The sequence below is a fragment of the Thunnus albacares genome, chromosome 12 (assembly GCF_914725855.1).
Source record: "Thunnus albacares chromosome 12, fThuAlb1.1, whole genome shotgun sequence".
Lineage (NCBI taxonomy): Eukaryota > Metazoa > Chordata > Actinopteri > Scombriformes > Scombridae > Thunnus > Thunnus albacares.
The window spans coordinates 1,615,001-1,637,658 of NC_058117.1; the positions used below are offsets into that span (position 1 = coordinate 1,615,001).

Below are 22,658 nucleotides of genomic sequence, written 5' to 3' on the forward strand. Positions count from 1 at the left end.
TACAGTCAAGATGGTGGCGAAAATAACAAAAACAGGGATTTATTCATCTGGTACCATACCTAACTTTAGTGGACTATAACATATTGGGTATGGAATTAATCTGCAGATGCTCTGGTTCAAGATGAGACCAAACTTTTCTATGGATGTCAGTTTTTGAGAAATGACAAAGGCCAAAATGTGGCCAGCAAGAGACTAAGTAAGCCTTGTTTTTAGCCAAGCCGATTGCCGGAAATGCCTTCTGCTATGTCGTAACGCGTATTGTAAAATGGTGAGGACTGCTGACAAGATGAAAGTCTAAACTTAACGATAGGCTCATATGGATAGGTTTTTCAAAAGTTGTGCATCACAACAACCACGAGAGGTCCTTGAGCATACAGTTATAAATGTGCACAAAAAAAATTAGGCTGATGAGTCCAGTAGTATGCAAGATTAGCAGCAGACAGATACATACACACTCACACACATACACACACACCGATAAATGCATGATCCCCTGCAGGCCTACTCCTAACGGAGATAACTATGAGGATCAAAAAAAAATTAATAAAAGTGTTGAATAAAATAAATCTAATTTTGATAAAATGATATAAAAAGATCAAGACCACGCTCAGAGCACAAAGAAAAGCTCAGAATTGTAAACCAAAAATAAGGCAGCGTTCAGTAGTATTCAGGGTGTGTTCACTGCACCCTGACATCATTTTAGTGTGAAGTGCAACATTTTCAGCTTGGGGTTAAGTTACTCTGACTCTAAAATGAAGACACTTTTAGATACTATATGCCTATTGAGGTATCACTGATTGCTTATGGAAAGAAGTATGGTGTTACCTTCTTCGGACTGGACCTCTGAAGGAAGGATCAAACTTGTGTGGTTCACCTGTAAAAGACAAAAATGAGAAAAAGCTTTAATCGATTTAATCTGAACTGAATCTGATCAACACCTGGAGAGAGGAGAGGATCATTGTTAACGGTGAATGAGGTGTCTAGCAGGTGGTTAGATGACTTGTCACAGTCAGGTAACAGATGTTCAAAACAGAAACTGGTCTGCTCTGTTATTTCACATCTCAAGCCTGTATGTGAATGTGTATCTGCACCTGCAAAAAAAAAAAAAAAAAAAAAAAAAAATCCACGAGATGGAGCACTACATGTTGTTTGTCAGGCAGAGCTTCCCTAATAATGGAAGCTGTGTATTTTGCCACATTTGGAATAACATGAACATGCCGAGCATGGACAGGTGGACAGTGGAGAAGTGGATTATGTTGTAGGAATGGTTTGAGAAGTTTATGTGGCTTTGATACTTTGCTAAATTGTAAAACTAGGCCTGCACTGGAATCCAGAGAAGCAGCGTGAATCCAAAACAGTTTAATACCACCTGTGGAATGTTCTTTTGACTGAACTCTGTTCCCAGTTCAATTTTACTCCCAGCATGTCGGGGTGTGTTCTATGGAGGCTCAAGTGAGCCACTGAAATAATTAGAGACTTTTGAAATGTTTAATTATAACCAATTAATAAACTGATTTATTAAAAATAAATCAATTTACACTAACTTATCCATTATAAAACTTTAAGTAAAAAACAAACAAACAAAAAAAAGTACAAACAAATAATAAAAAGGTGACATAATGACACATAATTTATTTTGGCTATGTTGCTAAAGTTATTACTGTGGAGAATATGCAGCCAGAGTGTAGATAATACAAATAGGTAATGGAGGTTCTTTTTCTGGGTTGATCGTGTGTCGATCTATTGGTAATGGCTCAGGGCTCTAGTAGGGGTTAACGCGCTCCTCTCCCTCACTCAATAGAGACAGGTGAAGGCGAGAGCAGTGTGCCAGTTTCTTCATCCCTCTTTCCTCATTATTTTCCCTGTTTTAAGTTAATTACTGTACACAAAGCACTAAGAACTTAATGACACATATTGTTGATAATTGTTATTTTGTCATTGTTGTTCACTCTGAGAGAAAAAGGTGAATTTTGTACTTCTATGTTGTTAAAGAGTTTCTGGCTAACTCCGTCACCGTTTAAGCTAGCTACTGCTATTGTCTCGCTCTAGCGTCTGACTGTTCCGACATTTTTTGCATTTAAGCTTGTCACCGAGATATTTTCTGTAAGGTGCTTAAAATTGTTACAAGTAAGTAACAAGTACTGACTGTAACAAGTCAGTTATATATTTCATCTAAGTTACAGTCTATGTTGTACACTGGTTAAAAATATAATTTACAATATTCAGAAAAACATAGGAGGATAACTTAGTTGTGGAAACTGTGGTCCTGAGACTTAGTGTATTCATAGGGGGAAAATGTATGAATTTGGTTGTACTGTATATAATTAAGACTCAACACAGATGAGTGAAGACGAGAGCAGTGTACCGGTTTCTTCATCCCTCTCCCCTCACTATTTTCCCTGTTTTAAGGGCACAACATAGACAGAAACATCATAAATAAATATACCAGCAGTAACCAAGACAGTTCTCTGGGTTGATGGGTGGCAGGGTGAAGATGGGGATTCAGACTGTCCATGTTTGTCTTTGCTTGGAAGACCAGAACTCAGCCTCTGGTGGAAAGCCTGATGGTTATGTTGAATGGTTGGTGTGAGTACTGTACAGCTGATGTGTGGAAAAGAAAACTAGGTTGAGTATCCTGGCGCACACACTATCAATGCAGTTATCCCACTGAATCACACAGGTGTTCTTATTATATGCAAAAAAAAAATCAAAAAAGCTTTTGGGTTTCTACCTACGTATGTTTTGCACGTATTTACAAGAACAATGAGTTTTCTAAAAAGGGCCAGGAGACACCCAAAGGTTTTTATTACTGTATCAGACTGAGACTGATCCAGATTAATTAAGACCCCCATTGCTTCCTACCCCTCCTCTGCACTGAAAAGATGTTTCTTTTTTTAATTATGTGATTTATTTATTTTAGAAAATCAGAAAATACAGCTGTTATCTTAAGTAGGTACTACAAATGACAAGATCATCATCATAATCATCGTCACTGACTGTTATTCCTCATTTTCTGTCTTGTTGTTAATCATCCCATGAAGAACCCTGACAATCCCACCAGTGTTATACCTCCTATCCTCATGAGTCGGTCCTTGTAGTTTTTCTACAAGGAGGGACTCAACCAACTTCTCTCTGCTTTTGAAATGAATTGTCTTCCTCCATCCTGTGTGTGTTTGTGTGAGCAGTACTATGTTAAGAACATAACATAGCTCATGTGATGACACCTGCTGCACTCGCTGGACAAAAACAGAGGAGTAAAGTAAGTGGGCTCTTAAGCTTGTTCTCTTTTGTGAACAATAATAAAGTTGGTATTGGTTTTGTGCAATCTTTGAATTGTGCATCAATAGGACATCAACACCTAAATGTCAACAAGACCATTTTTACACTGGGGTGAGGTGGGAAAGTTAGCATATCGATCAAAGCTAATCAAAATATCAGCATCATTTCCATCTAAAGGCAAAAAAACAAAGTTTCTGTTTACAGTCAGTGTTTTTCACAAATGTGTGTCCATGTCCTTCCTCATAAAACCTGCAATGTTTACATCCATGTTTACTTGCTACTAGTCTTTTTCTTTTTCTTTTTGCTGGTAAATCAGTGAAATAGTGTGAAACTATTGGCAGGAATGTGTAATGTATTACTGTTAGTCATTCACAAATGATCAACATCCACAATCAATGTTTCTGTAATTGCAGCACAATTTTTCATGCAGCATTATGTGTTGTCAAATTGGTTCATGTTTTTCTTTATTTTGTAACACTTTAAGTATTTCTACACAATATATAAACATTTAACATACTATAATGCAGTCATAAGCACATAAGGGCATTTTCAAGTGTTGAGTAATGTACAATATTTGTCATCAATGATAACTTCTCGTATGAAGACATATTTTATATTATTACAACTGTGTTTAACTATATTGTCATTCACTATCTGTTTATACAGCAGCCGCCTATGGGTGCCCACAGGAGTAGTTCTAATTGTTGACAATTACATTTGTTGGCGCTTTGTTACAGTTTCCTGTAGATCAGTAAAATAGTAGCGGGACTGTGTACATGCACGAGATGAATAAAACAGAGACCCACTCATCGTAAACTGCTCCATAGCTCTACGATGGAACCTAGGGTGCCTTAAACTAAAGACTAAAAGGTTTTCATATGTTGAAGTTAAAATTTACATTACACTGTAACTGTATTTAAAATGCAGCATAACTGGTGACTGTAACAGCTTTTCAGGACCTGCACAAACCTTGCATAATGCAATGTGTTGTCTGTGTCACACTCTTTGCTTTGAGAGTTTATTTGGAGCAGCTGAGGTTTACAGCTGAACATGTAAATGAGACTCAGAACGAGTGAAGGAGGGAAGAGAGAGAATGAATAACTGAACATGTTTCTCCTTCCTCCCTCCTTCAGAGAGATGCTGAGTGTTCTTGAAGATGAAGATATGGAAATGAGACGACGCTTGTCAAGATTTAAACATCAGATGCACCGTACTTCATATTCACACCCACGCGCACACATACACGCTCAAAGTAATATGCATGCACACACACAAACACCACAGGAGCATGCATACGTGATGAAAGAGAAAATCCACACACTTTCTCTCAAGTTTACATCTCAGGGCTAACAGGAAATGCTTAGAGGGAGGACAACACAGCATCCTCTTTCATCCTCCTGCTTCCTGTCACCCATCAGTCATGTCTCTTATGTAACTTCCAATCAGAGTCTCAGCAGAGGACTTCCTGTCTGACAGAGCAGCAGGCTAGCAGAAGCTGTGCCTATTGCCAGTGCATTTAACTGAATTTTCTTCTCTGTCTTATTTTTCAACAGCATTTCATTTATTTCATTATTCCCATGCTTTATTCCTAATTCTGTCCCTGATGTGTGTTCCATCTACGCACAAAGTGACAGATAGCTAACAAACAGGATTCAGAGTAAAGTGGAGGTGTTTTACTAAGTCCTCTTTTCTCTCCTTTTCTTTTAAAACTGCAATAAATATGAAGTTTGCAATGTTTTGGTTACAAACTGTTCTCAAAATACAGCACAAATGAATTTTCATGGTTTGCAAATAGCCTCCATGCAATGCTACAACAAAAAGCTACATTTAGCATAGCTTAATATTTTTAACCTTAGCAAATGAAATGATCACAAAGTAGTTTGTTTTTAATCCAAATGTATTAATTCAAAATAATTTATATGCATAATTGCACAAAACACAGAAAAAGTAACAAAACTTACAACGTATAACTTACTTAACCAGCAAGGGCTCTAAAAAACACAAACACAAGGGAAAAAAGGAGAAGAGCTTTCTGTCTGACCCATGGATGTATAGAGAACTGCTGGATACAGTGTTGGAGGCGGGGCTCCGTTCATTCCTATGAAAGTTGCTCAGTGGTGCATGAAGCCAAAAAAGTCACTTCCTGCTGTAAAGAAATTACTTAGATGAAAACATACTGTGCCACATGTGCCCATAGAATGTTCTCACTATAGACTTCTGCTGGTTGAGATGGCTAACTTCTGGTTTAGTACTCTGGCTGACTTGAATGGGGATAAAATGATTCAATCGCACGGCTCTTCTAGACTTTCAAAATGTGATCAGACCAAATGGATCACATTCTGATTGTGAAACAAATCATTTTGCAGGGGTTGTGATGCTCAAATGTATCCACTTATTTATGGACATCTCTTTCACAATGTAAGTCTATGGGAATAAGTCTTTTTGGGCCAGTGTGCATCACCTGATGTTGTAATTGAGCGGTTTGGCTGCTATGTCAAATTTGCTTCAAAGCAAGAATTCTTGCACACTACAGCCTTTTCCTGGTTGACTTCTAACCTATGAGTCACATGATCTGAACTGACCACCGAGAAAACACTCTACAGTTACCACCAACAAAGTTTACAACAAAGTGCCACAAAGTAGTGCCAAAGAATATGAATTTGAAGGCTACATGTATGCCATGACACCCCTCTCATATTGCACAATTCATTGAAGTTACAGTAGAGTTAAGATATTTAAAATGTACACTTCACCTGAGCGTTAACTGTTGTCATGTTGGAAATGTTAGAAAGATGCTAACGCAATTTGTAAAGCATCTTTAATCACCAGTCTGTATGAAATGTATACTGTAAAAAAATGGCCTACCTAATGATAGAAGAGCTGGAGGAAAATGTTCTCAGCCTATTGACTTTTTCTAAGCCCTCCCCCAAATAGTGATTGTCCAGTCATAGCTTAGCAGCCATAACAAGGTGCAGTATGCATGCGTTGAGCTGTATAGTATGTAAAGAAATACTCTGCATTTAAACAGCTTGGAGGACCATGCCATTTTATCACCTTTCCAAAACCACAAACTGAAGAGCAAAAGTGTGAAGAATGGATTTGATGGTGTATTTGTCTGCTGTAACATGAGCAGCTAACATTAAGATGCCTGGCTAACTAGGTAACTTCCCACAGTAATTATCTAGCTACCTAAAGGCCAAGAGTTATGTAATTTGATAAATGCATTCATATGGGTTAGGTTATGTTAAACACACACACGCACACATCCACTGAGTGGGATACTACCAACCTCTTATCTGAGTTGAAGGACGGGTTCACAGTTTTTCAAGTGTGTCTTAAAACAGCAGTCAGGTGTCCATATGGAGAGTGAAAGAGGTTTTCCTCACTGTAATCATTCCTCCTGTTCATACTGACTATTAAAAGAGACAAAATCCACAGCGTGTCCATAGAGTCATTTAGTTCAAAAATGCATTTAAAAGTTGATATGAAGCTTATATGAGGCTTCAGCGGTCTGAGTTAGTCATATCAAGTGGATATCTGACACATTTACAGTCTTTTTAGCATCAAATTCCCTCTTTGTGTTTCCTCCAGTGTTTCCCTGTTGAGCTGCGGTAAAAGTATAGTAACAAAAAGAGGGACTTTGGCACTAAAAAGACTGTAACGTTGAAAGATATCTACTTGATTTGACTCATTTGGACCCTGATGCTTCATATTAACTTCAGATAAATTTGGTGTGAGGTGTGCGGAGGTGTGGGCGTGTTTATTTGTGCTTTAGAACATAGCTGCTGTGAAACAATCAGAAAATAACATTTTATTTATCTGATTCACTGCTTTGTTCTGACCAGCACTGCTCCCTCTCTTCATTCACTCTCTAGCTCACTCAACCACTACTGCTCTCTCTCTCTCTCTCTCTCTCTCTTTCTCTCTCTCTCTCTCTCTCTCTCTCTCTCTGGTGTCCTTGCGCCAGGGAGGAGGGTCAACTTTGAATGCTGTGTTTACAAACACCAACCGACAAATCTTGCATAGTATACCTTTAAGGATGACAATAGCTGGGTGTTCTGCTCTTTATTGGATTTGGAGACATTTACCTGACATGACACCAAACCCTGCAATACAAGAACAATACTGCTCTTGTATTTCCCTTATTTCCATGACTACATTCATCAACAGGTGAGAATGCTGACTTTTTGCTGGGACATGCAGCTTTAGCCTCAATATCTTAGCATCTTCATACACTGAATTGGCATTATATCATGTATGTAGCCATCAAATACATGTTTAAAATCATTTTTCGCATTCTCATTTTCATGTAAGTCATATAGAATCAATTTTAAAAAATCAGCCACAGATGCAGTTTTCAGTCAACTCACACAGTTAGCATTAATATGCTAGCTGGTTACAGCTAATAAAATCTGCCTGTGACAAGAGTCATTTCAGCTGGTAAAATCAACATCCACTGATGAATGTCAGCAGCCTCCTTTCAGCAGGCAAAAATAAAGAAATTAAATTAAATTAAATTTATTAGTGCATATGTGCAGTGCTAGAATGAAAAGCTACATCTGGTGTAGCAACAGTAACTGGGGCATAACAAAGGGTCCATTATCAGCCCACTCCTGCTCCTTTTTATAGACTCTTAGAGTACTTTTAAAAGAACGTTGCTTTATTATTACATTATTATTTTACATATACTAGAGTACCATTGACATGGGAGTTGCTTAACTGAAACTGCAAAGACTTAAGGAATTGTTGCAACGACCAAAAAAATGTGAATATGGTACAGAATTGTCCAACTGGGGTAGATTGTGGCAATTTAGATTCTTTTGTGGTTAATGTTACATTAACTGTACAACAGTTCCTTGTTGACTGTAGTTGTTGATGCTATTTTGCTTCTGAAGGTAGTAAAACACTTTATTATTATTATTATTATTGTTATTATCTAGTCAAATGGTTTCATAGTGTGAAAGATGTTACTCACTGTGACGGACCCCCAAAGCCTGTTCTAGCTCAGTGTTTTGTTTTTTCAGGACCTTTGCTGTATGGTTCAGTCTCATAAACCTGGTATTTAGCAGCAGGCAGCTGTTTTCAGTGAAAAAGCTCTGATAAACCCACTGCACTTCTACATTTAGCAGCTAAAAAGCCAGAATTTTTTTTTTCTCAGGAGTTGGCGGAGACCAAACCACCAACCACCAAAGGAGAGTGAATATTGGACTTACATTCATCAGTTGGACACAAACACAACTCCAAATGAATGCTAATGTTTCTCTGTGTCTGCTTGATGTGCGCTAACACGTCAGTCAACTGTGATAATATAATAATATGGCAGGGCTGTGTTTATGTCAACTTGTTATGGAGTCCCCCCAAGTAGACAAAAAAGACAATAATGCAGCCTCCCCACTCCTCCACTGGGTTCACAACTTCCTCAGCAACAGACCACAGGCTATAAGAACAGGCACAGTAACATCCTCAACCGTCATCACCACCACCAGAGCCACTTAGTCCCTTTCTTTACATCCTCTACACAAATATCAGTCCTTCACCTATCACCACATACCACACATACTCTGATTACACTGCCATACTGGGATGACAATGACAGTAACTCTGATACTGCCTATTAACACTTGATTTCTCACTTCACACAATGGTGCACTGACAACTACCTCCAACTGAATGTGGACAAAACCAAATAACTGGTCATTCGCACATCAGACACACTCCACATTGGACTGAAGCCCAGCTCCATCCATAGCAAGACAGTAAAGCAGGTCAACAACTTATCTTGGACTCATTATAGACAATAAATTCAGTTTTGATCAACACATCACTGATATCTATCTCCAACAAAAACAAACTCAAACAGAATTACACATAACTGCCTCCAAAATACTGTGTTTTACACCAAATCTCTCATTGGTAAGAGCCATCGCATGTCTTACACTCATACTAGCCAATGATCGTGATCACAACCTCAATCCACACTTCACACTACCGCTCAGTTGTCTAGATCCAGACTCACTGTGTGTGTGTATACAGTACATATGGTTCGGGATACAGGCAGGGGCATGGGTATATGTCTGTTTCTGTGTACAGGCTGTGAAAACAAATTTCCCATGGGACAATAAAGACTATTATCAAATTATCAGCCTTGTGACAATAACCCTCAACTACATCAGATTGGGGGGATGCACAATATCTCATATATGTGAAATGTCTCAAAATTAAGGTGAGAGGAAATTATATCATGTTGCAAATTTGGTGATTTTTCCTTCCATTTATATATTTACCTTATTCTATACCTATATTCTCTTGCTCATCCCTCCCTACATCCTCAACCCATCACATGTCATGCTTTTTCCTTGCTCCTTGATGCCTTTTCATTCATACACACACACACACACACACACACACACACACACACACACACACACACACACACAGTGTAGTAGTATTTCCAGTGTAGTAGTGGTGATTAATGATTTACAGTCAGATCTCCTCTTCTCTGAACTAGGTCAGTCCTACATCAATCTTCTCTTAATCTCTGTTTCTCTTTTGCTCATTTGTTTTTTTTTTCTTTTATTCTCTCTTGTGCACTCTCTTGTGCAATTCATTATATTTCATTATAAGAAAATTACGTATTGATAGATTGGATAGATTCCTGAGAATACAGGAGTGTTACTGTATATTACAACATTTAATAACATGATGGCTTTAATGCACTTTGATCAGACATTTAGAAAAAAAATAATAAAAAAAAGACCTAACAGTGCTTGTACACTCATGAGTAGTGCTTGATCTGAACGCATTCTAATGAGACATTTCGTTCAGATTGTATGTATTATTGAAAATGTGGATGCTGGTAATGAAGAAACTCAAACATGTACAACCACTGAAACAACTGCATTACTCACCGTACTCTCCATACACAACAAAGCTGGTATAGCCCCTTCATTCATTTCAATGAGACTTGAAATTTTGCCATACAATCATTGCCCAATCAAATGCGTGCAAACACACATTTAATACATCATATTTCACCTTGGTTTGGTATATGCACAAGACGTATTAACCTCTTCTCTCAACCCTCCCACAGGATCAGTCTGCAGAATGAGACTCAGGTTAAGGAAGTTGTTCGGTTGGTTTTGTGCTACTACCTGCACTAGTAAAGAAATGACTGAGGCTTGGAAGTAGGTATGAGGTATCCTTTAACAATGTATTGTACCTCCAGGTCTATGACCTGTTATGCATTAAGATAAACAGGATGCTCCTCCTAACTGCCCTTATTGCCAATTTAGTTTAGTTCTGACTTTCCCTGTGGGCCAAACATCATCTGACTGGAGGGGTACTGACATTCATTGTTCATCTGAATTTTGTAGACTAACATGCTGCCTATGATCTGGCATATTGGCAACGTATCACCTATTCATTTCACCATTTCACCACTGCACAACTAACAACTTCTAGGATCTCTGAGTTTTTTTTTAAATTAATGCAACCCACAATGACTGAAAGTGACAGTGTTTTTTCAAAACCATTTGTTAAAATGATTTTGAAAGAGGAATGCTCTGCCATTGCATGAGCATGTCTGCCTTTGTAGACAGCTAGGGAATTGGATGCACTTCTGTGTCTTTATTCTGCTTGGAATGAGGCTATATGGTAATCCCAGTGCTCTTTACCATACTGTGTAGTGCTGCCAACAAGCTCCATAAATGGTCAGTTTTAGATTTGTTTTGGTAAATGTAAAAATGGTCCATAACAGGAGCAATACACAGGCTAAGAGGAAGCACTGTCTGAGAGGATAAGTTCTAAGGAAAGACAGTCCTCCTAAACATAATGCACAAGGAAATATTTAATGGACGCTTGATTTTTGGTTGACATCAGCTCACAACAGTGTTCTGAATTGGATTATTCTTACTTGGAAAACTGCAATAACTGGAAGAAATGGCAAGCATTCTTCCAGTTTGACATTTTTTTGTAAAAATGCAATTGCTGATTCCACAATTATTGCAGGGACTACTTCAATATGTGTTAAGTATTGAGTTTGCAAAGAGGGATTGAAATTTTGACTGCCAAACTCTCTCCATTCAGAGCAACTCCAGCAACACTATGAGACCAACACATTTGAGCTAGTGGCTGACCCTGATGAAGACCACACGAAAAAAGATGTTTGATGTAAACACACACACTTACGTTGTGGAGTGAGTACTTGTCTGCAAAGGAAGAGAAGCTAAAGATGAGCAGAGCCCAGGGGGTTGCCTGTCAAACAGCCCTGAGTATCACAGAGGATTGTGCTTGTGCATGCGTGCATGCATGCGTGTGTGTGTGTGTGTGTGTGTGTGTGTGTGTGTGTGTGTGTGTGTGTGTGTGAGAAACGATTGATGAAAAGACAGGAAGAACAGAGAGGTGAGGAGCAGAGGGAAAGATGAGATGGAAATATATTCAGATTATTCAGCAGTAAAAGAGAGAGAGGGAACATGAAGGAGAGATGGAGGAAAGGGGTGAGAGAGGAGGATGGGTGCAAAAGATGGAGAGAGAGAGAAAAGGAAGGCCAGGATATTACATAATGTGTCTGTTATCTTCCTGTCAAACCAAGAACACACGCACACATGCATAATCAATTGTTCTTCACATAACTTGTCTTGCAGCCTCCACAGATGTCTAATACAGTATACAGTATGTGTGTGTGTGTGTTTACATTATTGTACATACATGTTCCTCTGAATTGTTCCAACTGTGTACAGCACACAGAGTGCCTTAGCCATTTAACCATTTGCCATAACCACCATCTTTCTCTTACTGGGGTTACTCTGATTCAGGGTTTTGCAGAATTGTCCAATATCAATGTTCCTAAAAAAAGTTCCTGGGATCTGCACAATTCACTGGGTTCCATATTTCTTAAGATACAAAACTGCAAATTTTGACAGAGAGCAAGGAGTTTGCAGCACTGCAACATCATCAGATTAAGAGCAGACTAATTGATGTGTTAAGATGAAATGATATAAATGGTGAAATACATACATAACTACAATAGAATAATAGAGTAGAATAATAAAAAAATATAGAGTAAGGCAAAGCCTATAAAATACAGGAATAAGGCCTTATCAAATATGGTGAGCATTTTAAAATGTACAGTTTTTCAGACTGAATATGGGAAATAAAACAACTCATTTCTGCTCTTTTGTTCCATGATAAATAAAGTTAATGTAGGGCTGCTTGTACAGCCAGAGCTAATTAATGCTTAATAAGGTCTATCTGGTCAAAGTGTTGCATTCATCATTTACTGGGAGCTAATGGACATTGTCCACGTGTTTTGTTTTGTTTTGTTTTGTTTTCTAATAGAAAGGCAACAACCGTCATCTAAAGACTAAATTGATTTATGTTCATGAAAGCAGACTCATGTTTTCCTGAGCTGCAGTGGTGGTGTTAATGTGATCTTCATGGAAACAGTCACTGTCAGGAATCCTGTAAGGGACAAATCAAATTTAGCACAGTTAATATTAAAAACTAGCTAACTGACCGTTTTACACCCAGAGAGGACAAAGGTTGAAACATTGTGCAAAAGTGAATTATCACTCTGTACTGGTTATGATTTGTCACTTTATTAGTCACTCAGGATCATGTAGGAATGATGTGATCTGACTGGCCAGTAGGCAGCCTGTTGACATATTTTAAATTGATCCTCTGAACTGAACCTGCTCCAGAGCAGGTTAGTGTGGTTAAAGGTGATGGTTAAAAGTTCACATTTCTTCAAGCCTGTCTTAAAGGACAACTCCATTGTCGACTTCCATTCAATGTAAGTCAACATACTACATACTTTATTTGTCCTGATGTATTAGACTCTGCAATACAGTTCTGTGATAAATCAAATAATAAACAGCACAGAGCACAACACAGACAATCAAGACACAGATATAACATATCTTATAACATAAAGTAGCTCACATCATGAAGCCACCAAACATCAAAAAAACAGATAGAAACCAAACCATAAAAACCAGTAAAATAAGTGATCAGGGAAATCAGTCCATGTACTGCATTAAAATGCATTCAATGTTCAGATGAAGTTTGTATGAGACTTCAGCAGTCTGAGTTAGCCAAATTAGAAAGGTATCTACCATCCCTCTGCTACAAAATTCACTCTGTGTTACTATGCCTCCACAGCACTCACACTGTCTCATTTAGGTTACCTGGATTCATTGAGTCTAACATCAGTGATCCTGGATAACTGGGATCATCAGGCTGATTATTAACAGACTCTGGGTTTTACTATCCAGCTCTCAGCATGTTCATGGGAACATGGGAGTTGTTAATTACAAGCCACATCATCAGAACCATGGATAATGTACTTAATATGACAAGATGAAAAAGAAATATCTGCTGGGAAATACAGTCATAGTGACAGCAAAAAGTGCTATTCAGTGAGGTAAAACATATAATACTGTATGATCACACAACCTGAGTACAATAAGAGGCTGTAGAAACAGGAGTAATATCAAATGATAATAGCCTGTCTTTTTAAAAACATCTGACATTTTTAACATATTCAAAAGTAAACAATATTTGTCCTTTTTCGTTTCACAATGAACAAACTAACAACTGAATATGTTATACAGCCACTATGTTTTTAAAGGTTTTTAATTGTATCGGCCCTGCATAGCAAATATTATAAACAGCTCTCTTCTATCAGGATATGTCCCCAGAATCTTTAAGCAGGCTATTGTTCAGCCTCTATTAAAGAAATCAAACCTGGACCCCTCCCTGCCAGAGAACTACACGCCTCAAACTCCCTTTCTTTTCCAAAATTTTAGAAAAAACTGTGGAGAAACAACTGATTCAAACACTGGAATTGCACAGGGTGTTTGATAGATCTCAATCTGGTTTCCGTTAACTGTACTCCACTGAAGTAGCCCTCCTTAAGGTCTCAAATGACATTTTAATGGCTGCAGATGCTGGAGACTGTTCTGTTCTAGTACTACTGGACCTCAGCACAGTGTTTGATACTGTGGACCATCACATTCTAATCCACAGGCTAAATCACTTGGTAGGCATTTCTGGGACTGCATTGGAGTGGTTCTCCTCATATCTCACAAATAGATCTTTGTCAGTCTCTGTAGGTGAATTTGTGTTGGACACTGCAGCTCTGTCATGCGGTGTCCCTCAGGGATCAGTCTTGGGACCCATTCTATTCTCCAAATATATGCTGCCACTGGGACAGATTATCCGCAGTTTCAAGAACATCTCCTGCCATATGTATGCTGATGACATCCAGTTGTACTTTTCATTTAAACCTAATGAGCTTCACAAACTCTCAGTACTTAACAACTGTTTAAATGCAATTAAGAATTGGATGGCAAACAATTTTCTGCAGTTAAATGCAGACAAAACTGAAGTCCTGATCTTTGGCCCTGATAATCTTCAGCCAGCAATCAGGCAGAACCTTGGTGCTTTATCTTCATCTTCCCGGTCTTTCCTGCGCAATCTTGGTGTAATTTTCAACCAATCCATGAGTTTTGAAATGCATGTTAAGATGCTAACTCGATCATGTTTCTTTCACCTAAGAAACATCAGGAAAGGAAATATTAAGGAAAGGAGATATTAATACATGCTTTTATCTCATCACATTTGGACTACTGTAACTCTCTTTTTACTTGTCTTAATAAATCTTCCATACACTGCTTACAAACTGTTCAAAACGCTGCTGCTAGGCTTTTAACACAATCCAACAGATGGTCACATATAACTCCTATTTTAAGCTCACTGCACTGGCTTTCAGTAAATTTTAGAATTCATTTTAAAATTTTGGTGCTCATTTATAGACCCCTACATGGCCAGGCTCCACAGTACAGTAGTGACCTTCTGCACCCCTACACCACTAGTCGAGCTCTTAGATCCTCCACCCAGGGCTTTCTAAGTGTATCTCGTACACATTTTAAGACCCAGGGGGATCATACTTTCTAGTCAGCAGCCCCTAAGCTTTGGAATAGTCTTCCAACAAGCTGAAGGTCCTTGGATAATGTAAAAGCAGCTAAAAATCCATTTGTTCAGACAGGCATTTGGGTAGTATGTGCTATTTTATCTTAATTTCTCCATTTTATTTGCTCTCCTTGTATATTTTATCTGATGTCTTTGTTTTTTATTTATTCTGATTTCATTTTATTTCACTTTATTTGATTTTATTTTATTACTTTGACTGTGAAGCATTTTGTAACTGGTGTTTGTGAAAGGTGCTATATAAATAAACTTTGCTGCTCGCTTGCTACAGGACTAAAATGTTACATTTATAATTTAATGGGAGCGAATTAACAGTATACGGATTTTTTCTCAAATAAAGTGTTATAACGTCAGCTGAGTCTTAATCCATTTCTCATCTTCTGTTTACATTCTCTCTTGCCATGAACTAACTGTCCTGTCATTCCAGATCCTGCCACACCCACCTGCCCGGCAGTGACCCCTTTCCCGCCATTCCCCATCACCTGACTCTTCTCCTGCCTCCACTCTCCTCCTGCACACCTGCTTCCACTTCTCCAATCTGCCCAGTAGTACACCAGACCATTCCCACTCATTGCCTACAAAATAGACTTTTGTACACTGCCATTAGCTCCCCAGCCATTTTTTCTTGACTCCTTGCTCCCTTGCTTCCCTATTTGGTATTCCCCTCCTAGTCTGCCCCTTCTGTGCCCGTCTGCCTGATGTTTTTGACCATGTTTTGGGATTATGATTAAACCTCAGTGTTTTTACCATACCTGTTCCTGACTTGATTTGTGCTTTTGACTCCAGATTCACAGAACACTTACATAAAGGACACGTCTATTTCCAATAATCATCACAAACTCACCTCCTCCTTCCTATTCTAAGAATCTACACTGTCACTAATTCAGTTTGCTGGAGCCTAATATTAGCTTCAGCTGAACTTAAGGTTGCATTTTTTAACAGAACTGTGGAATCTCTCTCCAGTTTCCTACAGTGGATTCACACAATGAAGCAATCATCAAGGCCAATAAAGAGAAGAGGACTGATTACAGCAACCACTTACTCTCTCAACATCTGCCAGTATTATGATATTCTGTCCATTACTGCAAAGTGAAACATTCTTTGCTAAAATAATTTACAATTGGTGTTGGGCAATATCTCAAATAAACTTGATTAATTCAAATTCTTGTTTTTGCATAATGTGTGAAATGTTTCTAAATTGTAAAATCATTATTACAATCTGCAGAAAAAGGTTATTTTTAGTCAAAAAGTAACGTAGATGCTGTCTCACAGTAAATTTAACGGTCTCATCTAATCAGACTGAAAATGACTGTGATCAAAAAACAGTGATCTGTGCCTTCAGTTTGTGTTAGTTGATGAGGTATCATCCCTGGTTACAGGGTTGAAGTGCTGGGACTCGACTGAACAGTTTCAGATTCTAATTTGTACAGTTTGTCCTTACCTGCTGGGTAGCTAATGCTAGCTAGCAGCAGTCTGCAGATATCAGACTGATGTTTTATAAAGAAACACAAACAGCAGCAGATCAGTTAGTGCATGGACCTTTCTGTTCTGTCTGTGGTCAAACTGATTATTAAATTGGATGTGCACTACTTAGCTGAAGCATCTGGTACTGACAGTCAGTAGCTGTGTAGGATAACCTATATTTTATGAATGATGACAGTGCAATGATGCAGGTCTTTTATTGTTCTTGTTCAACTGTCTTAAATAAATATGATGGTTCAAGTCAGCCTTTTGCAAGCAAACAAAAACTGATTTAAATCATCAATCAACCCCAAGCTTGAAAAAATTCAAGATTAGATGTTTTTGGCCATATCTCCTAGCCCTCGTTACAATGTTTGGCTTTAAAGTCACTATAGGTCCAGCCTTGGGCTATGCTATTAATATATTACCTCCTACTGAGCTCTGACACTGAATTTACACTTTGCACGCTTTGTTTCTCTGTTGTACTTCAAACATGTCTCTTTGTGAGATTCTGATTTTGAGTAAACTATTTTCAGTAAATGCAATGAATTAATCTACATAGTTATTTTTGTTTTTCCTATCATCAAGACAGTGTAATGAGAGGTTGTAAAGTAGCCTCTAAGTTCTATGATGACACAGAAGTTGCACACACAACACAATTCCATGACACATCACCAGTACAATCAAAAAGCAGAACTGTGTGTAGCTCTCCCTGCTATCTCTGAGCATCTTTCTCTTTCTATCACCTACTTCTTCACACATACACACACACACACACACACACACACACACACACACACACACACACACAGCTGACAGCCTTCTACTCCCATGGCAGTTCAGTTATGTAACATATACAGTGGGAGAAATCTGGAATTCATATCTCTCATACACACAGATAGTGTTGTACTGACAGAATTCAAGGGCAGTGCACTACTGTGTGCATGTGTTTGTGTGTCATTTCAGCTTCCTTCAGATCTATTTGCACAGTGAGACCCCATATACAGATGGAGGACATCTGTTTGTGCATGAAGTCAATTAAGGCAAGTGAGGAGACCGAAACTATCAGAAACACTGTCTATTTCATTTTCTATATACTGTATGTATATCCTGTTCTTACATCACCTTTTTAAAATAAAAATGTCCCGACATTGTCCTGATGATGGTGCTTGATGAAGGCTATGAGCTCAAAGGGGTTTATCCTGTTGGGAGCATGAACATGCTTAAAAAATATCATGACAATATACCTTCAATAATAAAGATATGATCTAGATAGATACACAGAGATGACATAGTCTGCAGGTGGCACTAGAAGAAAAATGAGTGTCCAAAATAGAAAGTGTTCACCCTCCAGAGAGCATGAATGTGTTCAGTACATTTTATCACAATCTGCAGACTGCAATTTAAGACATTTTGCCCTGATGATTGCATTAGAGGAAAGGTGAGGAGTCATAAACAGGATTCATCCTCTGATGACCATGAATATGCGCAACAAATTTCATGCAAACACAGAGATTTGTTTTTAAGATGACTTGTCATTGTGCTGCTCAGGGGGAAATGTTGATGTGATCGTGGTGCTAGAGGAAAGATAAGGGGTCCGAAAATGATTACGAATCATCCTTTGGGGATCACTAATGAAAACCGCCACTTTCATAGAGTCATTGAGATACCGTATCCTGCTCTGAAGTGCTTTCAAATCACCAAAGAGCTGCACAGATTAGTTCATCAGGACAACTGGTTACTTTCTCACCTGAAAAAATACTAAAACAATTTTAATAGTGACATGTTAACAGTCCTAGAGTGAAAATTACAATAGTCTGACTCCAAATCTCTGTCATGATGCCATGGTTATTTTTGTCAGACCACAAGGCATACTGGGTATGTAGTCTTTCCCTCTCTACAGCAAAACGGTGACATAAAGTTGAAACTGAAAACCAGTGACACTGTAAATGTTTAAAACACTGTGACAGTGTAAAAAAAGGTCACTGAAAAAAAACATGAAGAAAAAATCTGAAGATTGACATTGGAAAACATATCATAATGCAAAAAATATCAAAATAAAATAAGATTGAAAGATTGTAATTTTTTAATGCCTGTTTTATTTTTCAGTGGAACTTTTTTCAGTGCCAGTATAACTTTTTGAAATACAAGTGTTTCAATGCCAATGTTTTTTTTTAGTTCAGGTTTTGTTTTTAATGCCAAAATATAATTGTAACTGTTCTAGCCCCATAAATACTAGAATACAAATACATTATTCGGAAAAGCACAAATAGTGGGTTTTATATGAATATTTGTTTCATACAAATACTTAAAAAAAAAAAAGCATGTCAAATACCAGTTTGCAGGTTGGTTACATCGTTATCTCAGTCTCTCTCCTCTGCTCCACTGTTACATCTATCAGGGGTAAGTTCCAAGGGACTCCCCATAACCTGTTGTTCCCCTTCTCCTTTCCACAAAGTTAGGTTGTAAAAAATAGGCAATAAATGAAAAGTGCAAAGCAAGAATCACCTTTGAAGTTCTACTACATGTTACATGCTGTGCTGTCTCTGTGTTATGGGTGTATAAATACATAGAGGTCTGTCTGCAATGAGGTGATGAGTAAAGTTTTAACTCAGTAGCTAGCTTTAGCTGCAGTCGTCTATGATCTGGGAGACTCCAGTTCACAACCTGGTGTGGGGACTTCCTTCATAAGGTAGTTTATTCATGAACACTTATTGTAACACTTAAGTTTTCTAAACTTAAAAGTATGATAAATACAAAAACAGGATTTTTAAGCCTCTTTCCACTTTTATTTGAATACAAATACAAATACAAATAATTTTGCTGCCTCGACAAAAACAGATACAAATACAAATACTGGGCTCTCTGCACATTCGTAATAAATACAACCTATGTGTACATTTTTCTGACAAGGACCTCTAGTGGCTATGTGAATTATGGCTCCTGCCTGTCAGGAACATAGGCAGAAGTGGCATGAGCTTGTTATCAGCCATGAGGAGGTTGGGGTTAAGGCTTGACAAGAGAAATTGCTGTTTGTTTCCTTTCTCTTTTACCATGATTACAAGGTGGGGGATCAGGAAGCACTCCTAGTGTGTTTTTTTTTGGATAGTAATGGTAAATTTTTGGTCTTTTTCTACTCATTTGTTCCCTTCTCTAGTGTTGACTTCATTGTGGTCACTTCTACTTTACTTCTACAACTATTAAGTACTATGTGTTCCACTTCTTACCTCACCACATCTCTACTAAACTCAAGTTAGCTTTTCTGTGTTTTATTCCCTACTCTGAGATGAATCACCAAAACTGTTTTTAAATTCAAATGTCAAGGGAACCAGAATACAAAGAAACTGTGTTATGTTCACATATTCTGAGTGCTGTTCCCATTGGTACTCTAATGTGTTGTTTATTTTCACACCAACTCAGTGTGAGGAGAAGTTTTAAAGTCATTCAAATGTCTTCAAGTGTCCATGCAACATTACTTTATAGGAAGAGTTCACAACTTTTCAAGTCTATCTTAAAACAAAAGTCAGGAGCCCAAATGAAATAGGTTTTTCTTGCTGTAATCATTCTACCTGTTCATATTGACCATTAGAAGTTCCCTTCATAATACACTTACAATGTAAGTGATGAGGGACAAAATCCACAGTCCTCCTTCTGTGCTAAAATGTATTAAAAAAATTATCTGAAGCTAATATGAAGCTTCAGCGTCCAAATGAGTCAAATCAAGCAGATATCTTCAACATTACACTCTTTTTAGTACCTAATTCCCTCTTTTTGTTACTGTACTTCCACCATAGTTCAACAGGGAAACACTGTCTGAGGAAACACAAAGAGGGAATTAGAGTTCTATGAGAGATGGCTCTCTTTCTCAGGAGAGACTGAACAGGTGGTTATGGCAGGTGTGCAGGCTGCACTCCAAGGAGCAGTTCCACCAGTACCGTCCACACCATTAACAGTAAGTTCTGAGAGAGAGTGGCTGCACCAGAGATGGGCTCCTGAATACATCTCAAACTTGGACCTAAAAAGTGGGACATTTTTGCAGAATAACCTTCAAATAATCTTCAGAAAAGGCTCTAAAGAAGAGGTAACAGCATTGATCAGCAAGAACAGAAGAGTATGTATCATCTTTGGATATATTTTTTAAATAAAAAAAACTAGCTAACTGTCAACTGCTAACTGCTAGCTGCCACTGTTACCAACATTCCAAAGGAGAAACTGCACTGAGGAAGCTAACAGAAGAGTTATTTATTGAAAACAAGAAGAGAAATGAAGGGGTCTTTGTTGGTGATATTATCTCTCTCTCCGCCATCACTGGTGTGATCACTAGTGTGATGGCGGTGTGACCGACGTTTGCGGCGGCCTCTCCTAGTTCCAACTATGCAGTGTCTTTGTCCATGTCTACGTCTACGTCTGTATCATCATGTGGAGTGCGAGGGACATATGTCTATGATCGCCAGTTTCTTTTGGACATTCATGACAAAGACTTTTGTGACGAGAAATAGTGGCCGAGAGCTAAATCAGCTGAGTGAGCTTGGTCTGCCTGGAGCTGCGCCAGAAAGGAAACATCAAGAGCGGTGCGACAGGACGTGGAAGAGGGGCAAGCATGGAGGAGTGCAAGCTAGGCGAAATGTTAACCTATATAAACCAGCAGTTCCAACAATCATGTTCCCTAATGTTTCTGGACAGCAAAATGGATTATATAACTCCCCCATCAGTGCTGGTCACTCGTTGACATGCAAGAGCTGTCTACATCCAACTGAGACATGTACTTTTCTCTCTAAATGCACTTTGATGCACTCTGCTGCTTGCTTATTCTTTTTTTGTTTTTTTTTCTCTTGGGATTTATATATTTTTATCATTTTTTTAAAGGGAATTTTTAGATATACAGTATATCTTTATCCTCTTTGTTGTTGTTGCACTGGTGTGGGCTGGGAGGAACAGCATGAATCTTGAATCTTGATGCTAAAAAGACAAAAGTAAATGTGGCAGATATCCACTTGATATAACTAACTCAGATTGCTGAACCTTCATATGAGCTTCAGATCAACTTTTAAATGTTTGGCCCCCATCATTTACATTGAAAGCACATTTGAAGGGGATCTTTTAATAGCCAATATGAACAGTAGGAATGATTACAGCGATGAAAACCTCTTTCACTGTTCATATGGACACCTGACTGTTGTTTTAAGACACACTTGAAAAACTGTGAACCTGTCCTTTAACCTTACCTTAAATCTTCACCCTAAAATGGAATGATTTACATTATGGGGACTTGCTTGTTGTCCCCAAAAGGGAGCAAGAGTCTACATAATGTGAATGTGCAAACAGATTTATGTCCCCACAACATGAGTAATACCTGGCAGGCACACACACACAGTTTGCAAGCTACTATATCCTCAGGCTTGTGCCAACAGACAGGGACCGAGGAAGCAGAGAGGTGAGAAATTGGGATAATATCACTAAAAACACAGGAAGAGATAAAAATGTCAAGAAGTTTTGGTTTAATATGGTCACATCTACATCTATTCTACTCTGTTCCAAACCAGAATGTTTTAAATTCATAACAGTGACCCAACATACAGCAGGCAGCTACTGTACAACAACAAGCTGAGTGTCTAGAGAGAGGCATCAGGACCTTGTTGAAGTAAACAGACCTGAGGTCATCTGATGGTATTAGTGAACAGTAATACTCAGCTAATCTTTATCCTCCTGCTGACCAAAATAGATTCAGTCTGTTCTACAGTACAAAGCACCTGTTGGCTTTGTTGTCACATGCTATTTTTAATTAAGCATTTTGCCATCTCCCCTACTGTACCTGTTCAGACTGAAAACTCTGACCACATGCTCATCTAAGGACCACGTTACCCATATTACATCCTCTGAGACAGTCCACTGACTTCAACACGAGTGTTGCCAAGCAAGATGAAATAGTT

General features: G+C 38.3%; 1 protein-coding gene and 1 long non-coding RNA gene across 4 annotated transcripts in view; one reads left to right on the top strand and one right to left on the bottom strand.

Annotated features, from left to right (window-relative positions):
• Positions 1–22,658, bottom strand: part of LOC122993909 (choline transporter-like protein 5-A) — a 59,812-nt gene that overhangs the window by 33,429 nt on the left and 3,725 nt on the right. For all 3 annotated transcript variants that reach the window (XM_044368363.1, XM_044368361.1, XM_044368362.1), the window contains exon 2: positions 826–874. In XM_044368363.1, coding sequence (XP_044224298.1) covers positions 826–874 — 49 coding nt within the window. The remainder of the gene's footprint in view (positions 1–825; positions 875–22,658) is intronic.
• Positions 7,243–11,769, top strand: LOC122993912. Its single transcript, XR_006406455.1, has 3 exons — positions 7,243–7,449; positions 10,370–10,467; positions 11,365–11,769. It is a non-coding gene; the product is annotated as an uncharacterized LOC122993912 (long non-coding RNA).